The following is a 20204-nucleotide window of genomic DNA, read 5'->3' as shown; positions in this document are numbered from 1 at the left end:
TTTACATTTTTCAGTTAAAGTGAAATTTTAAGTTAAAAAAACCTAGGTGTTTTTAGGTGTTACCAATTAAAGTATTTTTTCCAACTTAAATTTTTTACAGTGCGGTGGATTTTTACCTTTTTAATTGTTTTCACTTATGCAATTTCAAATAGCCTAATAAAGCCAGCATCTAGCTTTTATTCTTTAGGTTAAGTGATGTTACCGTAGATGAAGTGTATGAAACGTAAGTAATAAAGTAGGTCAAAAACATCAGATTTATTTATATTAAACACATTCAGTGATCAGGACTGATTACATTTTATTTCAGCAAACTTTAGATATAACAATCAATGTCCCCAAAGTTTAAGTTATAATTGAAGAGCTCAGATGCAAAACTCTCTTAGTGCGTCTTCTTGTAAATTAGTATTTTTTATAAGACTCTTAAATTTGGATTATACCAACAAACCAGTATTTCAGAATGACCCGAGATTAATCGAATTTGAAGTGAGAATATTTGATCAACTTATAATACATGTCGAGAGCATTGATGGAGGTGGCATTTAGTGGCTTTTGCATCTGAGCTCTTCAATTCATTTATATTTATAATTTACTTTGACTTTTCACTTATAAACTAATGAGAACCAGTCACCATGTAGTTTAGTTAACAATATAAGCTTTAGTCAGAGACCCAATGTAGCAAGGCCCGACACATGATATTACCACAACATATGACAGCATAAACTCAGAGTCTTTAGAAGTGCTTAAGGGTTCTGCACACCAGCCCCAACCAGCTGGGGTTTCCTAGTTTCATTTCACAACACAGTTTCATAGTCCTATATCAACCTTCATTAAACATTTAGCTTGTATGCCTCAATTCTTTTGTTTTTGTAGTTTTGAGGAGTGGACACTATACAAAATACAAGAAAAACACTTGACTTGTGACTTGAACATCAAATGTTGATTGTGCCTTACAGGATGGGATGTGGTAGACAAGTGGTTCTCAAACTGGGGGGCATGAGATGGTGCCAAGGGGCTGACATTTTATAAAAAAAACAATTGATCATAAATTCTGTGTGATCAAACCTAAGAAGAAGGCTACCAACCAACAACACTACATTGTGTCATTTAATGTGTCATGTGAAATTGAAATTTTAAGTTTGAGATTGTATTATTGCATGAATTTTCTTTGGGGGGCACAAAGGTATGCACCCTACAGAAGGGGGGAGGGGGATGCACAGCGAAAAATTTGAGAACCACTGTGGTACACTCTAAAAACAAACGGTGCTATATAGCACCAAAAGTGGTTCTTTGCTCGCAATCATAGAAGAACCATCTCCATCGCCACACAGCACCGGCGAAGCACCAGTGAAGCACCTGTGCAGAACCACATAGTGCCACGCAGAACCATATGTGGTGCTGTAGTGGTGCTATATGGCCCCTATATGGTTCTACACAGGTGCCACACAGGCGCCCCACCGGTGCCACACGGCACCCAAAATGGCTCTTCCATGACCACGATCCAAAGCAACAGTTTTGGCGCTATATAGCACCGTTTGTCTTTTTAGAGTGTAGAGCAACCTGGAAATTTTGCATATGCGTTAATGCACTGTGAAGCTCCGCCCACTGTAAATGTCATTGGTCAAAAATCCTGCTGTTCATAACAGTAAATTACATATCTTTAAATTGGATGTGATGTCACTTTGTGTTTTCACATTCAATATGAGCAGACAAATTGCTTGTCGTCTGTGACTAACACATCATGTCTGGTTAGCGACTCTGAAGTCTCTGCACAGTTACAGACCCCTGGATGACTTCTCATTTGCAAATGGCCATCTGGAATCTCTTTTCTTAGACATCAATAGCATCTCATAAGGTTAAGGTTTGTCAGCCTTAATTAACAAAACTGACCCAGAAATTCAAACTCAACGCCTCCTCTCATAACTGTCTTCTAAACAGCAAACCAAACACTTTCATCCACATACATATATTCAAAACAATACAAATAAAGGATTTCTATAGTCTACTGAGAATTTAGTAATGGATTGTTGACAATATGATTTTCATGGTCATAGGTCTCTGTTAAGTCTCAGTTTTTTCTCTTGAATATGCTGCAGCAGGACCTTGGCTCTTTGCCCCACATTGTGTAAAAGAGATTTAAGTCCAGACACTCCTCCTCTGCTCACCCAGAATTCCCGATCTGAAAACAGGGAACGCAGGAGCATCTTCTCCAGACATCCTGACATCAGCACTGAAACGGCCCTCTCTGGAAACCTGTCAAAGACAAGTGTAACATTACATAAGGATTGAACTTATTATTTCATGTTAAAGCTGGATGCCATTTATTCTGTTTCCTGAACAGGAACAAGATTCTAAAACAACATCCCTTTAGGTCCGGCTTACAAGTTTGTTTGTTTGTTTGTTTTTAACACAACATTTATGTTATATGTACGTCAATTTTTTAGTTTTAGAACAGTGGACCAATCAGAAGAAGCCAGGGCGGGGCTAGCATCACAGGCATGTGTTTCATGTAGCCTCTTACTCCACGATTTTAAATATATATTTTTTTCTAATTCACATTCATTAAAAGCAACATACTGAACTTTTTTTGTCTACTATATAGTATGGAAGGTTTCGGATACAACCAAATATTTTTGAAAGTATGAATACTTACTCATCAATGCCTTCAACCAGTCTGAAGTTAAGGTTGTCCTGTGGTTGATAAGGTCTTCCTGCATTGTCAATAAAGACCAGTCTGGATGGTTCTGTCTTACGAACCTATGGATAAAGGTTACTCAGGTTATATATTGCATATTGTGCACAGACTCATGCATATTTATTATATGTAAATACAATGAGAAGAATAAAAGAATAAGTCACACAAAAATCTATGAATGCCATTAATGTATTACATACATATCAAACAAAAAGGCATTTGCAACTAAATGTTCCTAAACCTTTTTTCAGAACAATTTTATTTTTCTTTGGTATTCTTTAATTACTTTAAACCATTTGACCTTAACGTCATTTTATTGAATGCATGAAGTCAGTTTTCTGCAAGCTGCAACATGGATGTTGTAACATATGTAGTAACCATAGGGTTTCCATCACACTGGTTTTATGCAGATTTTGAAGTATCGCAACAAGTGATTGAAACGCCAAATTTCGAATAAAAATCCATTAATTCTAAAAAAAAAAAAAATAATTTATGCTCGCTTGAGGTGGGTTTTTGACAGTAAAGTATTTCGCATTTGTTTGTTTTTTTGTTTTTTTGCAAATTTTGAAAAAATTCACTTCACATTTGGATGGAAACCCAGCTATTCACATCTTCCAACACATTTCAGTGTTTTTTAACAGTTTGCTTGTAAATTTAGTTTAAGTTATCTTTAAATGCCACTTAGTTTGGTCATTTGTTACTGTACATATTAGATATTTAGTGCAGATATCCATAAAGAATTTGGGAAATCTTGTCTATACACTGTATACTTTATAGCTCTGTTTTTTCTCAAATTCTCATTGCATGACTCATAACTTTATTTTAGAAATGCCTTGTACGACAATATGCACAATTTCAGGGTTGGGGTTAACAAAAGACACAGCTTGAGTGCTCAGACTGGTTGCAGAGGACTCTGCTGTGAGGTGGGGAATGTTCTTGTGGGCAAGCGATATTAAAACAGATGACTTTAGCAGACTGACTCTAAAAACCTAAACCAAAACCACACTAGAGCCATTTCTTCAGCTCTCCAAACACTATCAGATAATGACTGCAAAACCAATCTAAAGGCTCCCATCGCCTCGACTCGTTTCAGCTGTCTCATATAATTTATTTGGGTTTCTAACTCACAGTTTGAAAGGGACCTCAAACCTCACATGGATCTTAAGAGCTGGCGGAAAGATATTACTTTTGATATTGGAAAGCTACACACAGATTGAAAGTAAGGTTGTACTACACTCTCCTGATAGTAAAGCAATCCTTGCTATGTGACCCTGTTGTGAGCTCAGTCAATATAACTTGATAAAGTTTCAGTTCACTAAATCCATAGTGTCATTATACATGCATGTTTACTCCCTTTGGTTTGAATAATGCCCCAGATATATTTTAAAGATGAATGTTTCAGGTGTTGCTATTTTTCTAAATATGAATGTGCTACACTTGGGGAAATCTTTAAAAGTGAAAAGTCTTTACCAGGATGTGCACGAGATTTAAGTCCTTTGGGTTTCTACATTTGACATGCAGCAGGTTTTCTACACATAATTCTGATGGATCTGGTGTGAATCCACAACAGTGCCGGTCCAGTCTGTCATTGACCTGTAGAAAACAATGAATCAGACACATATGATTCATTTATGCCAGTAAAACACTGCTATTCTGCACAGCCCACAAAGAAAAGCCATACAGCTGACAGCACAAAGTCAAACACTTAACACCAACTTTCCTTTTAAACAAATCAAGCCATTAACCTGCTGGCCTAAGAATCCTCCTGTGGTTATACAGTGGTTTACCTCAATAAATATAATGGCCATTGGGTTCTTGTGTGTGGTGAGAAATGTTGAGCAAAGTGTTGAGCAAAGGTGAGGTGTAACCTTGTGGTGCTGTGGCTACCTGCTTATGTATTTCCTTACTTTTAAAAAAACTGTCCAGTCTGACACATCGCTTCTGTATTTCACACTATAAGGTGAACTGGCTCTGATTTCAGAACAGCTCTGTTCATCCACACTTGATAGTTGGGGTTATGATTGAAACAACTGGGCGCTGATCCTAGGAAAAGTACATAGTAAAAAATGCTGGGTTGTTTTTGAACCCAGTATTGGGTCAAAAGGGAACCTAAAACGGTTGGAATGTAATTTGACCTGTGCTGGGTTATTTCAACCCAAAATATTGTGTTGGCTTAACTCATTGTTGGGTCAAATATAAACATTTTCTGAGTTAATTTTACCCAACAGGTTGGGTTTGTCCCTTTTTGACTTTTCTAAATAACCCAGCATTTTTTCCTTAGGTAGCGTGCACACACCAAAGCGTTTAAACACGGCTGAATACGCCAGACGGACACCAAATGTAGACGCTTGCCAGCTTTTTTCAGCTGAGCGCTTTGGTTGCTATGATACTTCTGCTTTGTTTATCAGTCGTTGCGCCGGTTGGTTAAAATCACTCCTCCACTATGATTGGGTGGCCGAGTTAATTATAACGGTAACACTTTACAATAAGGTTCATTAGGTAACATTAGTTAATGTATCAACTAACATGAACAAACCATAAGCAATACATTTGTTACAGTAGTTATTAATCTTTGTTCATGTTAGTTAATAGAAATAAAGCTTTTAATTGTTTGTTCATGTTAGTTCACAGAACATTAACTAATGTTAACAAGATTTTAATAAAGTATTATTAATTGTTGAAATTAACATTAACAAAGATTATTAAATACTGTATAAGTGCAGTTAATTATTAGTTCATGTTAACTAATGTAGTTAACTAATGTTAACTAATAAACCTTATTGTAAAGTGTTACCATTATAACAATATTGTATATCTTGGTGCTCCTCGCTGAGCACGAAAAAAAAAAACGTGAGTGCCGGCGCTCAGCACGGACAAAACCCACCAGCTCCTAGCGTTTTTAAAAAGCGTGGCGCTCCCATTAGAAACCGCCAGCGTAAACGCTTTGGTATGCACGCTACCTTAATCTAAAAAAATACTCAACCCAATCTTTGGTTTAAATTAATCTGGAAAATCCATTTTTGACCCAACCATGTGTTGAAACAACCCAACATTTTAAGCTGAAACAACACAGCATAAGTTAATTTAAACACAATATTTAGGTTTGTCAATATTTGAACAAACTATGGGTTGAAACTATGGGTATTTGTTTAGTAAGGCTTTATGGGTGTGTCTCATTTCTCTGTCAAGGAGTCACACAAATGAAAGTAACGTTATTTTCAGCAGTTTGATTATATTATGACACATATGTTTTATGATACTTTTAATAAAATGTTCAAGCGGTTTTGTTGTAATGTTTTTGTTTTGAATTGCTAGTTAAGGCGCTAGCTAGCAGCTAAGCCTAGCAGGCAATCGATACCACAACCTGAAACGACGGCATCTTCTTTGTTTTTGTCAGCGCTTGTCTGTTTACTTAGCAGCCAGTTAGCGGCAAGGGAAGTTGACGCAAACGGTAATCGAGTGGTGTCTCATTTTTTAGACGGACAATCTGTCTTACCCCTTCACTCAGTTTCGAGGGACAAGGGGAAGACGAAGACAAAGGGGAAGACAGAGAAATGAGATTGGCCCTAAATCTTGCTTAACCCACGATAGTCAGCCAGCTTTTTTCGAAATACCATGCTGCCAACTGTTTGGCTTTCTGCTTGTTTCTGCATCTTTTGTGATGCATTTTATATCAAGTTTGAATGTCAAGTGTAAAGGACAGCTAAGACTGACTGCGTGACTGAATTATAACTGTACATTGTAAAGCTTTAGAAAGGGACTTTGATTAACAACTAGGAATGACGTGCCAGAAGCTTGTTCATATTCTGATAGTGTACTGAGAATTATATTTTAACATTCAGTTCCCGTGACAGTTGCTGTCAGTCAGCTGTATCAGCAGAAGACAGTCATGAACACACATCATCAAACTAAAATCATCACTCTCTCCCTCTCTCTCTCTCTCTCTCTCTCTCGCTTTCTCTCCTTCCAACACCAACACTGTGATAACCTTAGGGTGTGATTATGTAATGTTCTTACCCAGCGCTGCCAGTGAAGCATACTGTAGTGAATGCCACAGAGCATTTCTGCTGAAGATATTTCCACATCACAGACTCTCAATTTTGTATTCTGAAGCGTGTGTACTTTTGTCAATGACAACAATCGTTGTTTATATTGGGCTATGTTGAGTACATACTGTACATACAATGATTTGAAAGGCTCGTAACCTGAGTCTTGTGTTGTGTCTTTTATTAAGGTAAAGGTTTGGATGATTTAGTGTTTCAGTTACAATCCCCTGCTGGAAGATGTTTTAACTACACCATTATGGGAGCAAAGGGTTGACTGGTTGAATTGACAGCCATTTAAAGCAGGTGTGCATTCAGATTAAATTATTTTTTGCCTGCCGTACATAAATCACATTAGAGATTTTTTTCGGTAACACTTTACAGTAAAGGGCTCGTTATAGTTGTGCGTAGGGCCTACGGTGTAGCTTTTTTAACATTTTTGTCAAAACATGTTCATTATTATGTTATCATGTTATTATTTTGTTTTATGGTGCTACTTAGCTGTATTTTTTAAGTTATGAAGGTTTAAATCAAAACAAAGCAACTGCAGTTGCATTAAAATTAATTGGAATGCACAATCAAAAAAACGTGATTTCTGAACAATAACAAAACGGTGGATATCTCGTTTTGCAACGAAACTCTTCAATTGTACTGGCAAAGAATTTTAATTGTAAGTCATTGTTAGTTCATTTTAGCTAATGCGTTTACTAATGTTAACAAAATAAAACCTTATTGTAAAGTGATTTAGAAGGACTTATTTAACTTTCTATATTCTCTCTACTTACATTAGAGTCCGTCTTATATGTATATTTTTTAGTGACACCACAGATCATGCACCACCAGGATGATTGCCACTGAAGGTTCTGGGACTGTGCACATTTTTATGGTATGATCAGTGCTGTCAGCACATGCCTTTCCTGGGGCTCCAGAACGATCACTTGGCATTTATGGCACTACTGCAGGTTCGGTGCCCAAATTTAAGATAGTTGGAGGCAAGCCACATATACCCGAGGGGTCAAGCATCAGCCAAGCAACTGCAACTGAGATGTTAACCAGTTAGCTTTCATCAGGAATTATCCCTAGCTTGCATAAGTGTCTCTGTTGCAGTATACACAAATGAAAGAATTGGCTTAACAATTGAGTCCGAAACAAAATGCTTAATTAATCAGACCAGTCACTACACTATGAAGTATGGAGGGTAGTTTGTGGCATCCTAAACTCACTGTCACGTAATGAACCCTGTTTGTTCAAACTGGTAAAATATCACAACATGAGCTTACATGGGTAGAAAGTTGTATTTTGAAGTCATAACATATTCTTATCTAGATTTCAGAGCTTTAGTCAGAAGGTCGCATGGATCCTGTGGTGGCAGCAAGTGTGTCCTTCACACTGTTCTGTGCTTATGGGTGTGAGGTTACACATCAGTGCCATCACAAAGGTGCTAAATGAATAGATAGGAACAAGTGTTCATGGGTCCCACTCAGCAATTTCAGCACATCAATACAAAGCTATTAACTGTTGGCCATGTTACAACTATTGACTTTTCCTCTAAGATCCAATGTATTATTCATTGGCTATCCATACATGCACATCCAAAATACACACACACACATTGCACCCACTCACACACTATCCTTGCAAATCCACACTGCACATTTTTAAACAGATATAATTACACTTTAACACACATGCATGGGTGCACAACACAATCTGCCAGATTTTTCCATGCTTGATTCAGCCAGATTATTAATCAAGGATGAACGGTTTTGCAGGAAAACTGAAGGCGCTCTTGTGTAAAACATCCCTCTAGTTCATGCCTACATAAACGATAACTGCAAAACAGTTATACAAACATGGGTTATATGTGTAAACTGAAACCAAGAAAGTCAAATAAATTCAAAGAAAGAAAGAAGCACATTGACTACTGAATCATATGTTGCACTGTATAAGAGAGGCCAACATTGCTATTAACACAAGTAAATAGGAGGGAGCTTTGTAAATTATTGAAATCTGCATTTTTTTAATGGTTTTTTTGCTTTTTATCCTATGCTTCTAGACAAAAACAAACTTGAATTTGGTTACGCGTAGTTTGCCAAAATAACGTGCAAGATGTCTGATCATGTAAGCAAAGTCAACAGTGATTACAACGTGTATGCTTTCATTTATTCATTTTCATTTATTTTGGATTAGGGTTAAAAGTCTCTTAAATTTTCACTGACAGACCAAATTTTGCATTTCTTAGCAGACGTCTGGCCTGTGTTTGGGTATCTATTATGTCTTTTAAACACAAAATTGCTTGCTGCGTTTATATGGTATAGTTTTGCCCTCCTCAATATGGTGGACTCACTAATGTAATGTAACGAAGCAGATGTCTGGCCTGTGTTTGGGTGTCTATTATATGTCTTTTAAAGGTGCAGTGTGTAAATTTTAGCGGCATCTAGTGGTGAGGTTCCGAATTGCAACCAACGGCTCAGTCCACTGCTCACCCCTCACTTTTGAAACGCATAGAGAAACTATGGTAGCCATCACCGGAAAAACATGTCATCAACAATGACAACTTAGTAAAAAAGTTTGTCCGTTAAGGGCTTCTGTAGAAACATGGCGGCACAAAATGGCGACTTCCATGTAAGGGGACCCTCTGTGCATGTAGATAAAAACATCTCATTCTAAGGTAATAAAAAGATAATGGTTCATTATAAAAAGGTCTTTCTACACCCCTATTAATATAGTTTTGTATATTATTGTCCATTTCTGTCAAGATATCCTTTTAAAACGTACACACTGCACCTTTAAACACAAAATTGCTTGCTGCGTTTATATGTATTGCCCTCCTCAATATGGTGGACTCACTAATGTAATGTAACAAGGTCAATGTCACGTCTATGCCATATGCTAAAGCTTATTTTTCACTATATTCCAACACAGTCTCACGGCAAGTCATGTTATAGTGTTCATTTATTCGTGTTTGATGACGCAAATTTCTGCGGTTTTTCGTGTCTCTGGAGACAAATGTCTTTTTCGTCCTTCCCAGCACGAATTTCTATCAATGGCTGTTTGTGTCTGTGGCACGACTTTCTTTATCGTGTCATTTTATATTTTGTTTTCGCATTGTTCTTTCCTATTTTTAAATCATTGTCGCTTGGGGTTAGGGTTAGATTCTGGGTTTGCGTTAGGATGCAATTTTATGTGTTGGTTTCTACATGTTTTTCATCCGTTTTTAAAACTATTCTCTCCTGGAGTTGGGGTTAGAGTTGGGTTTTGGGTAAGGAAGTCACAGAAAGTGATTCTAACCCAAGCGACAATGGTCAAAAAATAGAAAACAAAATATAAAATGAGACGATAACGTTGTGCCAAAGACACGAACAGCCATTGATAGAAATTCGTGCTGGAAAGGACGAAAAAGACATTAGTCTCCAGAGACACAAAAAACTGCGGAAATTCGTATCATCAAACATAAATAAATTAATCTAAATTTCCGTTACTATAACACGACTTACCGTGAGACTGGGTTGTATGTTCTTATAATCCGAATCTAGTAAACACACGCACATTATTTTCCTGCTCTTCTCTTCCAGCAATACTGTATGACTGAGATAATTGCTTTTACCATTTATTAAATCATATTTGACAGTAATTTAATCAACTTATTCATTCTTTTTCATCTCATTAACAATAAAAGTGCATCATCATAGCATTTCCTTTAATATTTATATATTATTAATATTTATAAAACGGTTAGTTCCAATCCTTGATTCTGATTGGTCAATAGGTGTGCTTTATTCACGATAAAACACTGCTATGACCGCTTCACCCAACTGTTCTATTTAAAATTACTGCGCCTTTAGCAACACCCTTAGCAACACATAAACATATAATGAGACAAAGTCTCAAGCTGTGTCTGAAACCGCTCCCTATCCACTATATAGTGCACTATATCGGGTGTCGGCCATTTTGTAGTGGTGTCCGAAACCTGAGTGAACAACTTCATTCCCTACATTCATTCACTACTTTTAACCCACAATGCACTCTGATTTTGAGGGTACATTCGATGTACACTCGTTCACTCATATTTCCCATGATGCAACGGGAGACGAACGGGAAACTTGAATCAGCTGAAGGATACTGACAGTAAACACCAAACATTTTCTTGTTGTGAGTTATTTTCTACTTTTTGAAAATAAACAAATGAAAAATAATTGCGTTATCTTTTATTTAAAATCTAATACACACTTTTATTAAACAATTATAAACAGCAGTAAATAAATATTATAAGCAGTTGTTTTGTTCTCTTTATTATCAACTAATACAATAATGACAAATGTGAAAAACAGTAAGAAAGTAAACTTTACCATTTCACAGCACAATCAATAAAGCCACACAGGTGTTTTTGATGAATCTCTGCGACAGCTCTCTGACGCATGATATTTGCGTCAGTGTCCGAAATCGCTCACTCATTTTCTTTGCTTCTTCCCCATTTAGTGGACTCAACTGTCATTCCCCATATAGGGAATAGTGAATGAGTGAACGAGGGAACGGTTTCAGACACAGCTTCAGAACAGTTTGTTGTTTTTATTTGAGCTTTCATGTTGTTGTTCGCAGTCAGGGACTATTTTTTCTAGCGGAAGGAATGCTTTTATTGATTTAACTTCATGAAAGTTGCACTAATATTTTTTTTACTTTAATATTGTGTGGTAACCGTTTTATAAAAGCAATAAGGTACTCGAGGCAAGTGCTGTATCGTGAATAAGTAACGGCTGAAGGGGTCGCAGGCACTCCGCTTCGCGTCGTGCCTAACAACGCCCTTCAGCCGTTACTTATTCACGATACAGCACAGCCTCTCGTACCTTATTGCTTACTTATAATATACGTTTATAATATTGATAACCTGCGCGAGGACGTGGATGTACTGAAGAGCTATTTATTTACATAATTTAAATTACTGTTAGTTTAAATGTACTTACATTAAACAACTATACATCATTAAAAAGTGTTTTGATTTAAGATTTAGTTTTTGACCTTTATTTTAATCTGAGAATCCTAGTAACAGTAATTTCTTCATTTTTGTCAGGCGTTATGAAAATGAAAAACGGTACATACCTTTAATTTGAAATATAACCCTCAGCCGCACTCATTGATAAAAATACTCCTCCGTGATCGTCATGAAAGCACTCGATAAAACAACATCTATCGGGGCTTTTAATTCAAAGTATGCATATTTGGAGAAATATTACTTAAATTTTATATGTTTACTTCAAATTTCTGCAGTGGGGGTAATATTTCACCCATATTTATTCCAAATATGGCGATATGAGCAAGTTTGAGTCTGCATGTCATTCACACTCAGTTTGTTTCATTCATACGTGAAGCCGGAGGGCGCTAAAGTCTGAAACTCTTTCATAAACTTTCATAGAAAGAATAAGACGTCAGTCAGCTCAGCAGCAGCTGTCAGTCAGACGTGAACTTGAACAGTGACCTGCAACGAGCGATCGCTGTTTTTATAATAACATGCAAATAAAGATGTTTTGATGTTTTAAAACCATGGAGACAATAAACACGATTAAGATTATATATGGTTTGTCTGTATTTTTAACGCTATGTCTGTTATTTTCATAACAGTACTGTATATTATAATGCTATGCTAAGCTAACAGCATAAATAACATAAAATTGTTTATTTTCGGTCTTATTTTATGATCCAAAGCCACATCAGATCACGCATGATTGTTTAAGCACTCGACTTTTGATGTTATAATGTGAGTTTTATTATAAATGCTTTTATTTGTAGTGTTTTGATGGTATGCTAAGCTAACGTACTAGCTGTTCTGTAAACATCTGCTGTCTGGAGATATGAGATATGTGTTTCTAGGAATAATTTTGACTGGTAAAGCTTCTTTAAGGTAAGTTTCTTTTTGTAAGAAAGGACTTTAATAAAAAGAAAGTGAATTGAGACAAAAGGAGGAAATAAAACACTAAATAGAAATTATGAGCAATTATTATATTGTTTATAATAATAAAATAAACATTTAGACAGCCATATCCCGGATTAAAAGTTGTTAATGACTCATCCGGATGCTTATTTAATGAGTCTGTTTAAAACACGGAGCAATAGGACAATAAACTGAAAGGATGTTGTGAGATATAAATAAACAAACATTAGCTTAGCATTTTTGCTGTTTTCTCTAAATAAATTTACATGACATGGGTCTAAAAAACATTTCATAAAATACAGAGTTTTAGAGGTATCATCTTCAGATTTAAAACAGAACATGGTCAGACCTGTGGCTTTAACTGCAGAGCATTTCTAGATTGCTCCAAGGCCAATTTCATTTAGATTTTCATAACAATATTTCATACATGTTTGGTGGAGTTTATAAAAAAGAATAATTTAAGCTCTCTATAACAACTTTTTTCATTATGAAAGTAACTAATGTTCACCTCTTAATAAACTTCCAAGTGTCTGCTTTCAAATGAGACCAAACTTATGCTTTTAGTGCAAAGACTTTATAAACTGTATCTATTTTAGTTTGGCTATGACAGTTTTTGTGGGGGGGTTCGGAAAATGGAATGAGGGCTAACAGGTTAACAATATTATATATTTTATTTTATTTATGTTAGTTGGAAAATCCTATTTAAATGTCTTACTTTAATATCCCAAATTTTTCTGTAGCCAACATTGGACAGAATTGTGTTGTTGGGACATGGTAGATATAAATTAATGTTCAGTTACTGCGAATAATCCAAATAAGGTGTTTATAACCAAAAATTCTGAAATAATAAAAAACATAAGCCAAAATATTTAATGAATCTCTTTATGGCTCAGACTTGTGTATTCATGTGACAGTCGCATAAGGATTAATACATTTGAACATATTTAAAAATATTAAAAAATCACATAAAAGTTTCAACAACTTCACTCTTTTTATCACTTTCAACCTGTTTATAACAAGGCATGCCTTCCTCCTGTCTGCATCACCTCTGTTCACAGTTTTAATTAAGCATCACCATGGCAACAGTGCTTCCTGAGGAAAAAAACCCTGACTGAACTATAAGGAATAAAAGTAAAGAAGAAAAGAAGTGTAACAGACATCTTTCAGTATACAGAAACTTGCTAATGAGGCACAAATCAATAATCCTCACACTCTTTAACATTTACAGATGTAATGATTCACAGTGAACTATGTGAGAGTCTCTGCGGGGACTCTAACTTTAACAACATCACACCATTCTCATTTTGTGCTTGAAAACCAGGAATTGTTTCATTTAAATTATATTTTCCATCAATAATTATGAGAAGAGATATTGACTAACCAGCAACGTTCAGAATAGCACAAAATACGCCAAATATTTACCCCAGCTGTTACTGGGCCTGTACCATTTAAAAAAATTTCAGCTTTGCACCTAAAGAGTTCATATTAGTATCTCAAAGCTACATATTGGTACCAAATGTATACATCTGTACCTAAATGGTACATATTAGGAACTTTTTAAAGTGTACTGCCCCAGTGATACCTGAGGTAAATATTTTCACCATTTTTAACAGTGAACAAATAGGTTTTTATTGACTTATGCATAATCCCTACATGCAAACATTTAGAAAAATCCACATTTTAAAAGATGTAGTAGTAATAACATGCTCACTAACTTTAAATCCCCCCCATCTATGATGGCTACAATAAAAGGATAACCACATTGTTTCATTAGTAACATGTCAAACATGCCCTATTTTTGACATAGCGCTCCTGTATTTTTTTTAAGGGGGCACATTGTGCACAGCTCACAAAAAATATTATAGAGCATTCACTGTCTTTTCCATGGCACTCCCACTTACATTTAACAATACGATATTTTCAATAACTTTTATGTCAAATACTTCTCAGAATAATGACATATTGGCACCATATTACATCTGAAATGTCATTTTTTGTTTATATACGTTCTGTTTAATGACTTGTTTAATTGTCCCATTATGGCATTTGCACAACAACTGTGTTATGTTATAAAATGAATGTCATTTTAAATCCATAAAGTATATAAACAATAAAAATGATATATGAGCAGCAATCACGTGATTGATTTTAAAGGAGCGGTGAATCAAAAACTCAATTTTAACTTGATAATTTGTTATATAAGAGGTCATCATACTTAAATGAACATCCTGCAAGTTTCAGAACTGAAAACGTCCGTGCTACTGAAATATAACCGTCTTTGGCACCAAGCCAGCTAAACACTCCAGTGAAAAATTCGGAAATCTATGACGTCAAAGTAGAATTGAAACACCTCCCCATAACCAAAAGGACAAGTCTACTTTTGTAGCCCCGCCCACAGCTTCGCGTGACACGTGTGTCTCAGTAAGTAAACATGTCTTTAAAAATTGACAAATTTAACCAAAATGACTTTTTAAATACATTTTTTTCTGAGAGACTTTTATTTTGACGCGGTGATCTGTTATGATACCATGGAAACGCTTTTTCGGTTGTGAAAGAACCGCGTGGGAACAACACAGAAGCTAAATACTTCAATTCGGAGGCTTGGAACTTAACATTAGCAATATGCTTGGATAAAGTTTGCTTTTGAAGAAGTTCCAGCTCGTGTGGGGAGCGTTTGTTAACGTTGTGGACATGGATTCATTTGTAAAGAAGTCGATGCTGGATTTGCAGAGAGACTCAGTCAGAAGCACCACTTATATTGGATCTGACAACAATGACACAGCAGTATAATTCACAGTAAGACATTTTACTTTATTTAAGTTACTGCGTTTCGCTATTGCTTTGTTAAAAGAGATTGCTTGATATGTCCTGTTGTAACATCCGTGTCTAAATACGTTTGTTGACTGTTTTAATTTACTAAAAACATTAAACGATTAATAAAGGTACAACACTTAACAATACGACTGTAATTTAAAGGTAGAAATATACAAAGTTAGTTATAAGGAAGGATTTATCAACCGCAGTTTAGATTCTGATGCCTGTTTACTGTGTTGTATACGGTAATTTAGGCAAGTTGCGTTTGAAAGGTCAAACACTCAACAAAGCTTATTTTTTATCATATAACTGTGGTATTTAACATTACGTGAATGTAAAAGCAACCTCACAAGCACAATAGAAATATACAAAGTTATTGATAAGGATTTATTAGACGCAGTTTAGATTCGGATGCACGCTTACTGTGTTTTATATGGTAATTTAGTCACGTCGAGTTTTGTTTCTACTTTAATATACGTATTGTCATTTATGTGTATCATCTTTAGCACCCAGAATCTTTTGTGGCTCAAACATATTTGTGTTCGGCTGCTATTTTTATCACATTAATGTTTTTAAAACATTTCCCTACATGTAATGACGGGGAATGAAGCTGTCCAATCATAGCAGTGGGTGTTTACGTTCAGGTCTTCAATGCGGCCCGCCCCTTCAAACGAACCATTTCTCAAGACAGCCACTAATCCATGTTACAAAATAGCGTATTACTTATTGCTTTTGATGTTTTTGAATGTAAAAACAACGCGAAATGCATAAGTAGACATCAATCAACGTCATAAAGCAATAAAATCGACCAATTCACGGCCCCTTTAATGTTCAACGATGCAAAAGCAATAATGCGGTAATCTACACTTTGTTTATTTTCAACTTTTCTTTAAATAGCAAATATTAAAAACTTTAAAAATATATTTATATAAAATTAACACATTTTGCACTTAATTTTACTTTATATGTGAGCATACGTGACTCCGAGAAGCTTCTTCTTCTCTGACGGTCGCACTGCTACTGTGGTTACACGCGTGGATACTGCCTACCAGCGGTTTGCGCGTGTGTTTGCACGTTGACGCGGAGGACGACGCAAAAGTACAAATGAAAACCGATGCGGAACCTATGCCATCGCGGCTACGCCGTAGGACCTACACACGACTATAACGAGCCCTTAATTCCGTTACTGTAATTCCACTACTTTTAGCGGTAATGAGCATGTAACGAAGTATTTTATTTTAAATCAAGTAATGCAGTTACAATTACTGAAATTTAAATGAGTTTGTTACTCGCGTTACTCTATTTTGTGAAAAATGAACACTTGCAGACAAGACATTTCTGATCTAACACTGTGGTAGGCGGCACAATGACTAATAATAATAATAATAACTGCGTTACTTGATTTAAAAAAAAATACTTCGTTACATGCTCATTACCGCTAAAAGTAGTGGAATTACAGTAATAATTATAACGTTGAGACTGTCACATTTTGAACCATACATTTTCTACATAGGGGAGGTTAACTGCACATTAGTTTTGGAAATGTTGTGAGCGTTTCTAATGACATTTTAATAGCAAACCGCGACCGCACTCAGATGCTGATGAAATCTGTGACTGCGCTGTATTGTGCATATTAAACAGATAAAAAGACAAGTAACAGATTAATAGAAGCTTTTTTGATTGGGAGGTTGCATGCAAAATCAATTTGGCTACATGACCCCTCAGTTTGAATAAGTATGATACCTCTGATTATCTGGTTATTAATTGCAATCATTTATTATGAAAACTAGGGGCATCACAGTGCCTCACAGTGATTGCCTTTTGTTTTTTAAAATGCCATTAGACACCTATAATGTGGAAGCAAAGCGGTAAGAGAACTAAAAAAGTTTCATGTAAATTTATGTGTCATTTACCAAAGATGTGAGTATAGGAATAGGATACGTGTTCATGTTCACATTTGTATACCCCAATGTTAATTCATACTAAACATTATTTTCTTGCTGTCTGCAATACACATCTGCTATTTGTCTTGTAAATACATATTTACATATTAAACTTGTGGAAACCAATATTCATGTAGATCTGCTGTCGCTGTGTCCCTTACCTGCAGCAGAAAGTCAAACAAAGCCAGTCGTCCCCATTCTGAGTGATGCACTCCCACACAGTTGGTAAAGTTTAAAGGCACCTGAGAACCACATCTGCTCTGCAGTACCGTCTGATATTGTGGCCAGGTGAGCGAGAAAGAGTTTTGGTCATTGTCAGCATCAGAGAGGTGCTGGATGCTGGGATCCCACCAAACCACAGGTCTGGGAGAGCCGTTGGTGTACTTGTATGGAAGAATCTCACCGTGAAAGGTCCTCAAGACTACAGGCAGACTCCGATTCAGACCCAGAACTCTGTCTAGGTGAAAAGCAAATACCTCAAACCAGTCACCGGGACGTTTGATGAGAGCACAGCCACCTGTCTGGCAATGTTTGATATGTTCGGCTCCTGCGAAGGTGCTATTTAATCCAACCTGAAGTACTTGTCCGTGACCTGAAAGCCTGCTTTTACTCATCACGACACCTCTGGAGAGCAACTTCATCTTTTGCACATCATCATCGCTGAACCAGGGCAGAGACTCGGCTTTCCAGTCTTTAAATTCAGTCTCATCGGGTACAGACTTACACCAGTTAGTAAAAGGCGCTCTCATCCCAGACTGAGGCGCTTTCTTCTCAAAAAGTCTTTCTCTTGTTTTTTCCTCTCTAGGCACCTGTTTTAGTTTTACCACTCGCCCCGCGAGCCTCTTTGCTTCGGCCCCATCTGGAGCGCATTTGTGCCTGCATGCCGTGCTGTTTGGGTGGAGGCTTTGCATTTTGGCAGACTGAGGCAATGCCGGGTCAAGTCTGGAGCGGAGAAGATGGATGGTTGGCTTGTTGCTGTTTTCCTCTGCTGTTTTCCCAGAAGAAAATGATAGTTGCTGATGGTTGACCATCAGAAGATGCTTGGTGGAGTCCTTCACTTCACTCTTGGTGTGTAATGGAAGATGAGGTCTCAGCGAGCGCCTCACCAACAGCCTGCTGGGTTTGTTATTTCGGGTGGCCCATGGGTGCAAGTCGCTCCGGTCAGATGGGGAGGAAGGAAGGGTGTATATCATCACTGACAAAGTGAAGAGGGACAGGAAGGCCACCACAGAGCAACGTTTCAGTCTGAATTTCAGCCACAGTTTTAGAGCCTGCCAGACACAGAGCAGAGTTCAATTACATCAGGAGGCAAAGTCGTATTTTATAAAGCGAGCCCAAACGCTGGAAATCTAAATCAGTAAATGTTACTTCAGGAAATTCCATGCATGCTAAAGATTCATCTCACTGTTTTCCATATGTGGTAAAGGTTTACATCAGGCCTGGAGCCCAGAGATTTTCCACATGCATTCATTTCATTATGACTCTGAGAGTCAGAGTGGCACGTAGATGAGATCTTTCACAGCTGTTAGTTTCACAGAGATTTTTATATCAGATCGTTTCCATTCGGCTGGGTAATGAATCTTTAGTTCAAGGTTATACTTAACATCATACAACACATGATTGAATCTCTCTAAAAAGAACATGTCTGTCTGGGTTATATTTCACTCCAAAGCGAAGAAAGTATTTTTACATTCTGTGTACTTCCGCATGCCAACTACTACTGCGCAGACTGATCAGCATATGACATCAAATTATTGCAAGATAGATTAGAAAGCAATTCTTTCCTAATAGTTTGATGTTATGCAGATCAATCTGTGCAATGCCATATGAAATTCAAAACATATATGGTTTCTATGGCAGCAAAAGCAGAAACCAGTAAAATCCCCTAGAATGATGACATTGACAAGTGACCCTATTAACTCATTCCCTGCCATTGATGAGTAAACTCATTAAACAGTCCCTCCAGAAAAATGCGATTGTGCGATCGCGCGATATATTGCATAATCAGCCAAAGTCTGCATATTTATGCGGGGCTGCATTTTTTCCAAATACGCCGCACTTTCGCCGCATTAATTACATATTTCCGCGCACAAAATATGCGGGGCTTGCATGATTTCATAATCTCCGCATTTTCGTAGCAAAAAGTCACATATATATTAGCAGAAAGTTGAAAAATGTTGCATTTATTTCCCAAAAGCGCAGCCGTGTCCTCTATTGCCATCGGAACGTTATGAAGTGACGTGATTATGTGACGTGAACATCATTGCAGCTTTTGCAAGTTTCCGCAGTTTTTGCAAGTTCCCCAATTTTCGCAAATTCCCGCAATTCCATCGCATAAATTGCATAAATATCCCGCATATTCCATCGCATTTTTTAAGAAAACGTGCCGCAAAATCGAGGATTTTTGCCCGCAACAATCACAAAAAAACTCCACGTTTTTCTGGAAGGACTGATTAAAAGGAAAACACTTCCCTGCCAATGACGAGTTTTTACGGCAATCCCTATTATTGTCCACCAGATGGTGCTCTTACCCAACTTATAAAATCCGGAAGCATCCACTAAGGCGAAGCAGTAAAAACTCTGTGTATGTTTTGAGAATCCCTCTGAATCTGATCTCTCAAAAATGCAAATATCTCAGCTTTTTGCTCAAAATTTGGTATTTTGATGAGACCTACCCATAAAGAGAGAGAGAGAGAGCTGATAAAAAGAGAACAAATGAAGGTAGGATTAATGTTTTTTTTTTTTTAAAGCAGAGGGTCTGTTCTTTCATTTGATATATTGTATGT

General features: G+C 36.7%; 1 protein-coding gene across 1 annotated transcript in view; it reads right to left on the bottom strand.

Annotated features, from left to right (window-relative positions):
* Positions 1-235: 235 nt before the first annotated feature.
* The window catches only part of gask1a (golgi associated kinase 1A), a 32285-nt gene continuing 12316 nt past the window's right edge, over positions 236-20204 (bottom strand). The window contains exons 2-5 of the mRNA XM_055211914.2: positions 17580-18689; positions 4163-4285; positions 2651-2754; positions 236-2250 (exon numbers count right to left, since the gene is read on the bottom strand). Coding sequence (XP_055067889.2) covers positions 2046-2250; positions 2651-2754; positions 4163-4285; positions 17580-18689 — 1542 coding nt within the window. The 3' untranslated portion in view covers positions 236-2045. The remainder of the gene's footprint in view (positions 2251-2650; positions 2755-4162; positions 4286-17579; positions 18690-20204) is intronic.

The sequence above is a fragment of the Misgurnus anguillicaudatus genome, chromosome 10 (assembly GCF_027580225.2).
Source record: "Misgurnus anguillicaudatus chromosome 10, ASM2758022v2, whole genome shotgun sequence".
Taxonomy (NCBI): domain Eukaryota; kingdom Metazoa; phylum Chordata; class Actinopteri; order Cypriniformes; family Cobitidae; genus Misgurnus; species Misgurnus anguillicaudatus.
Note: the sequence above shows the minus strand (reverse complement) of the source record. Positions and strands in the feature narration are given on the sequence as shown.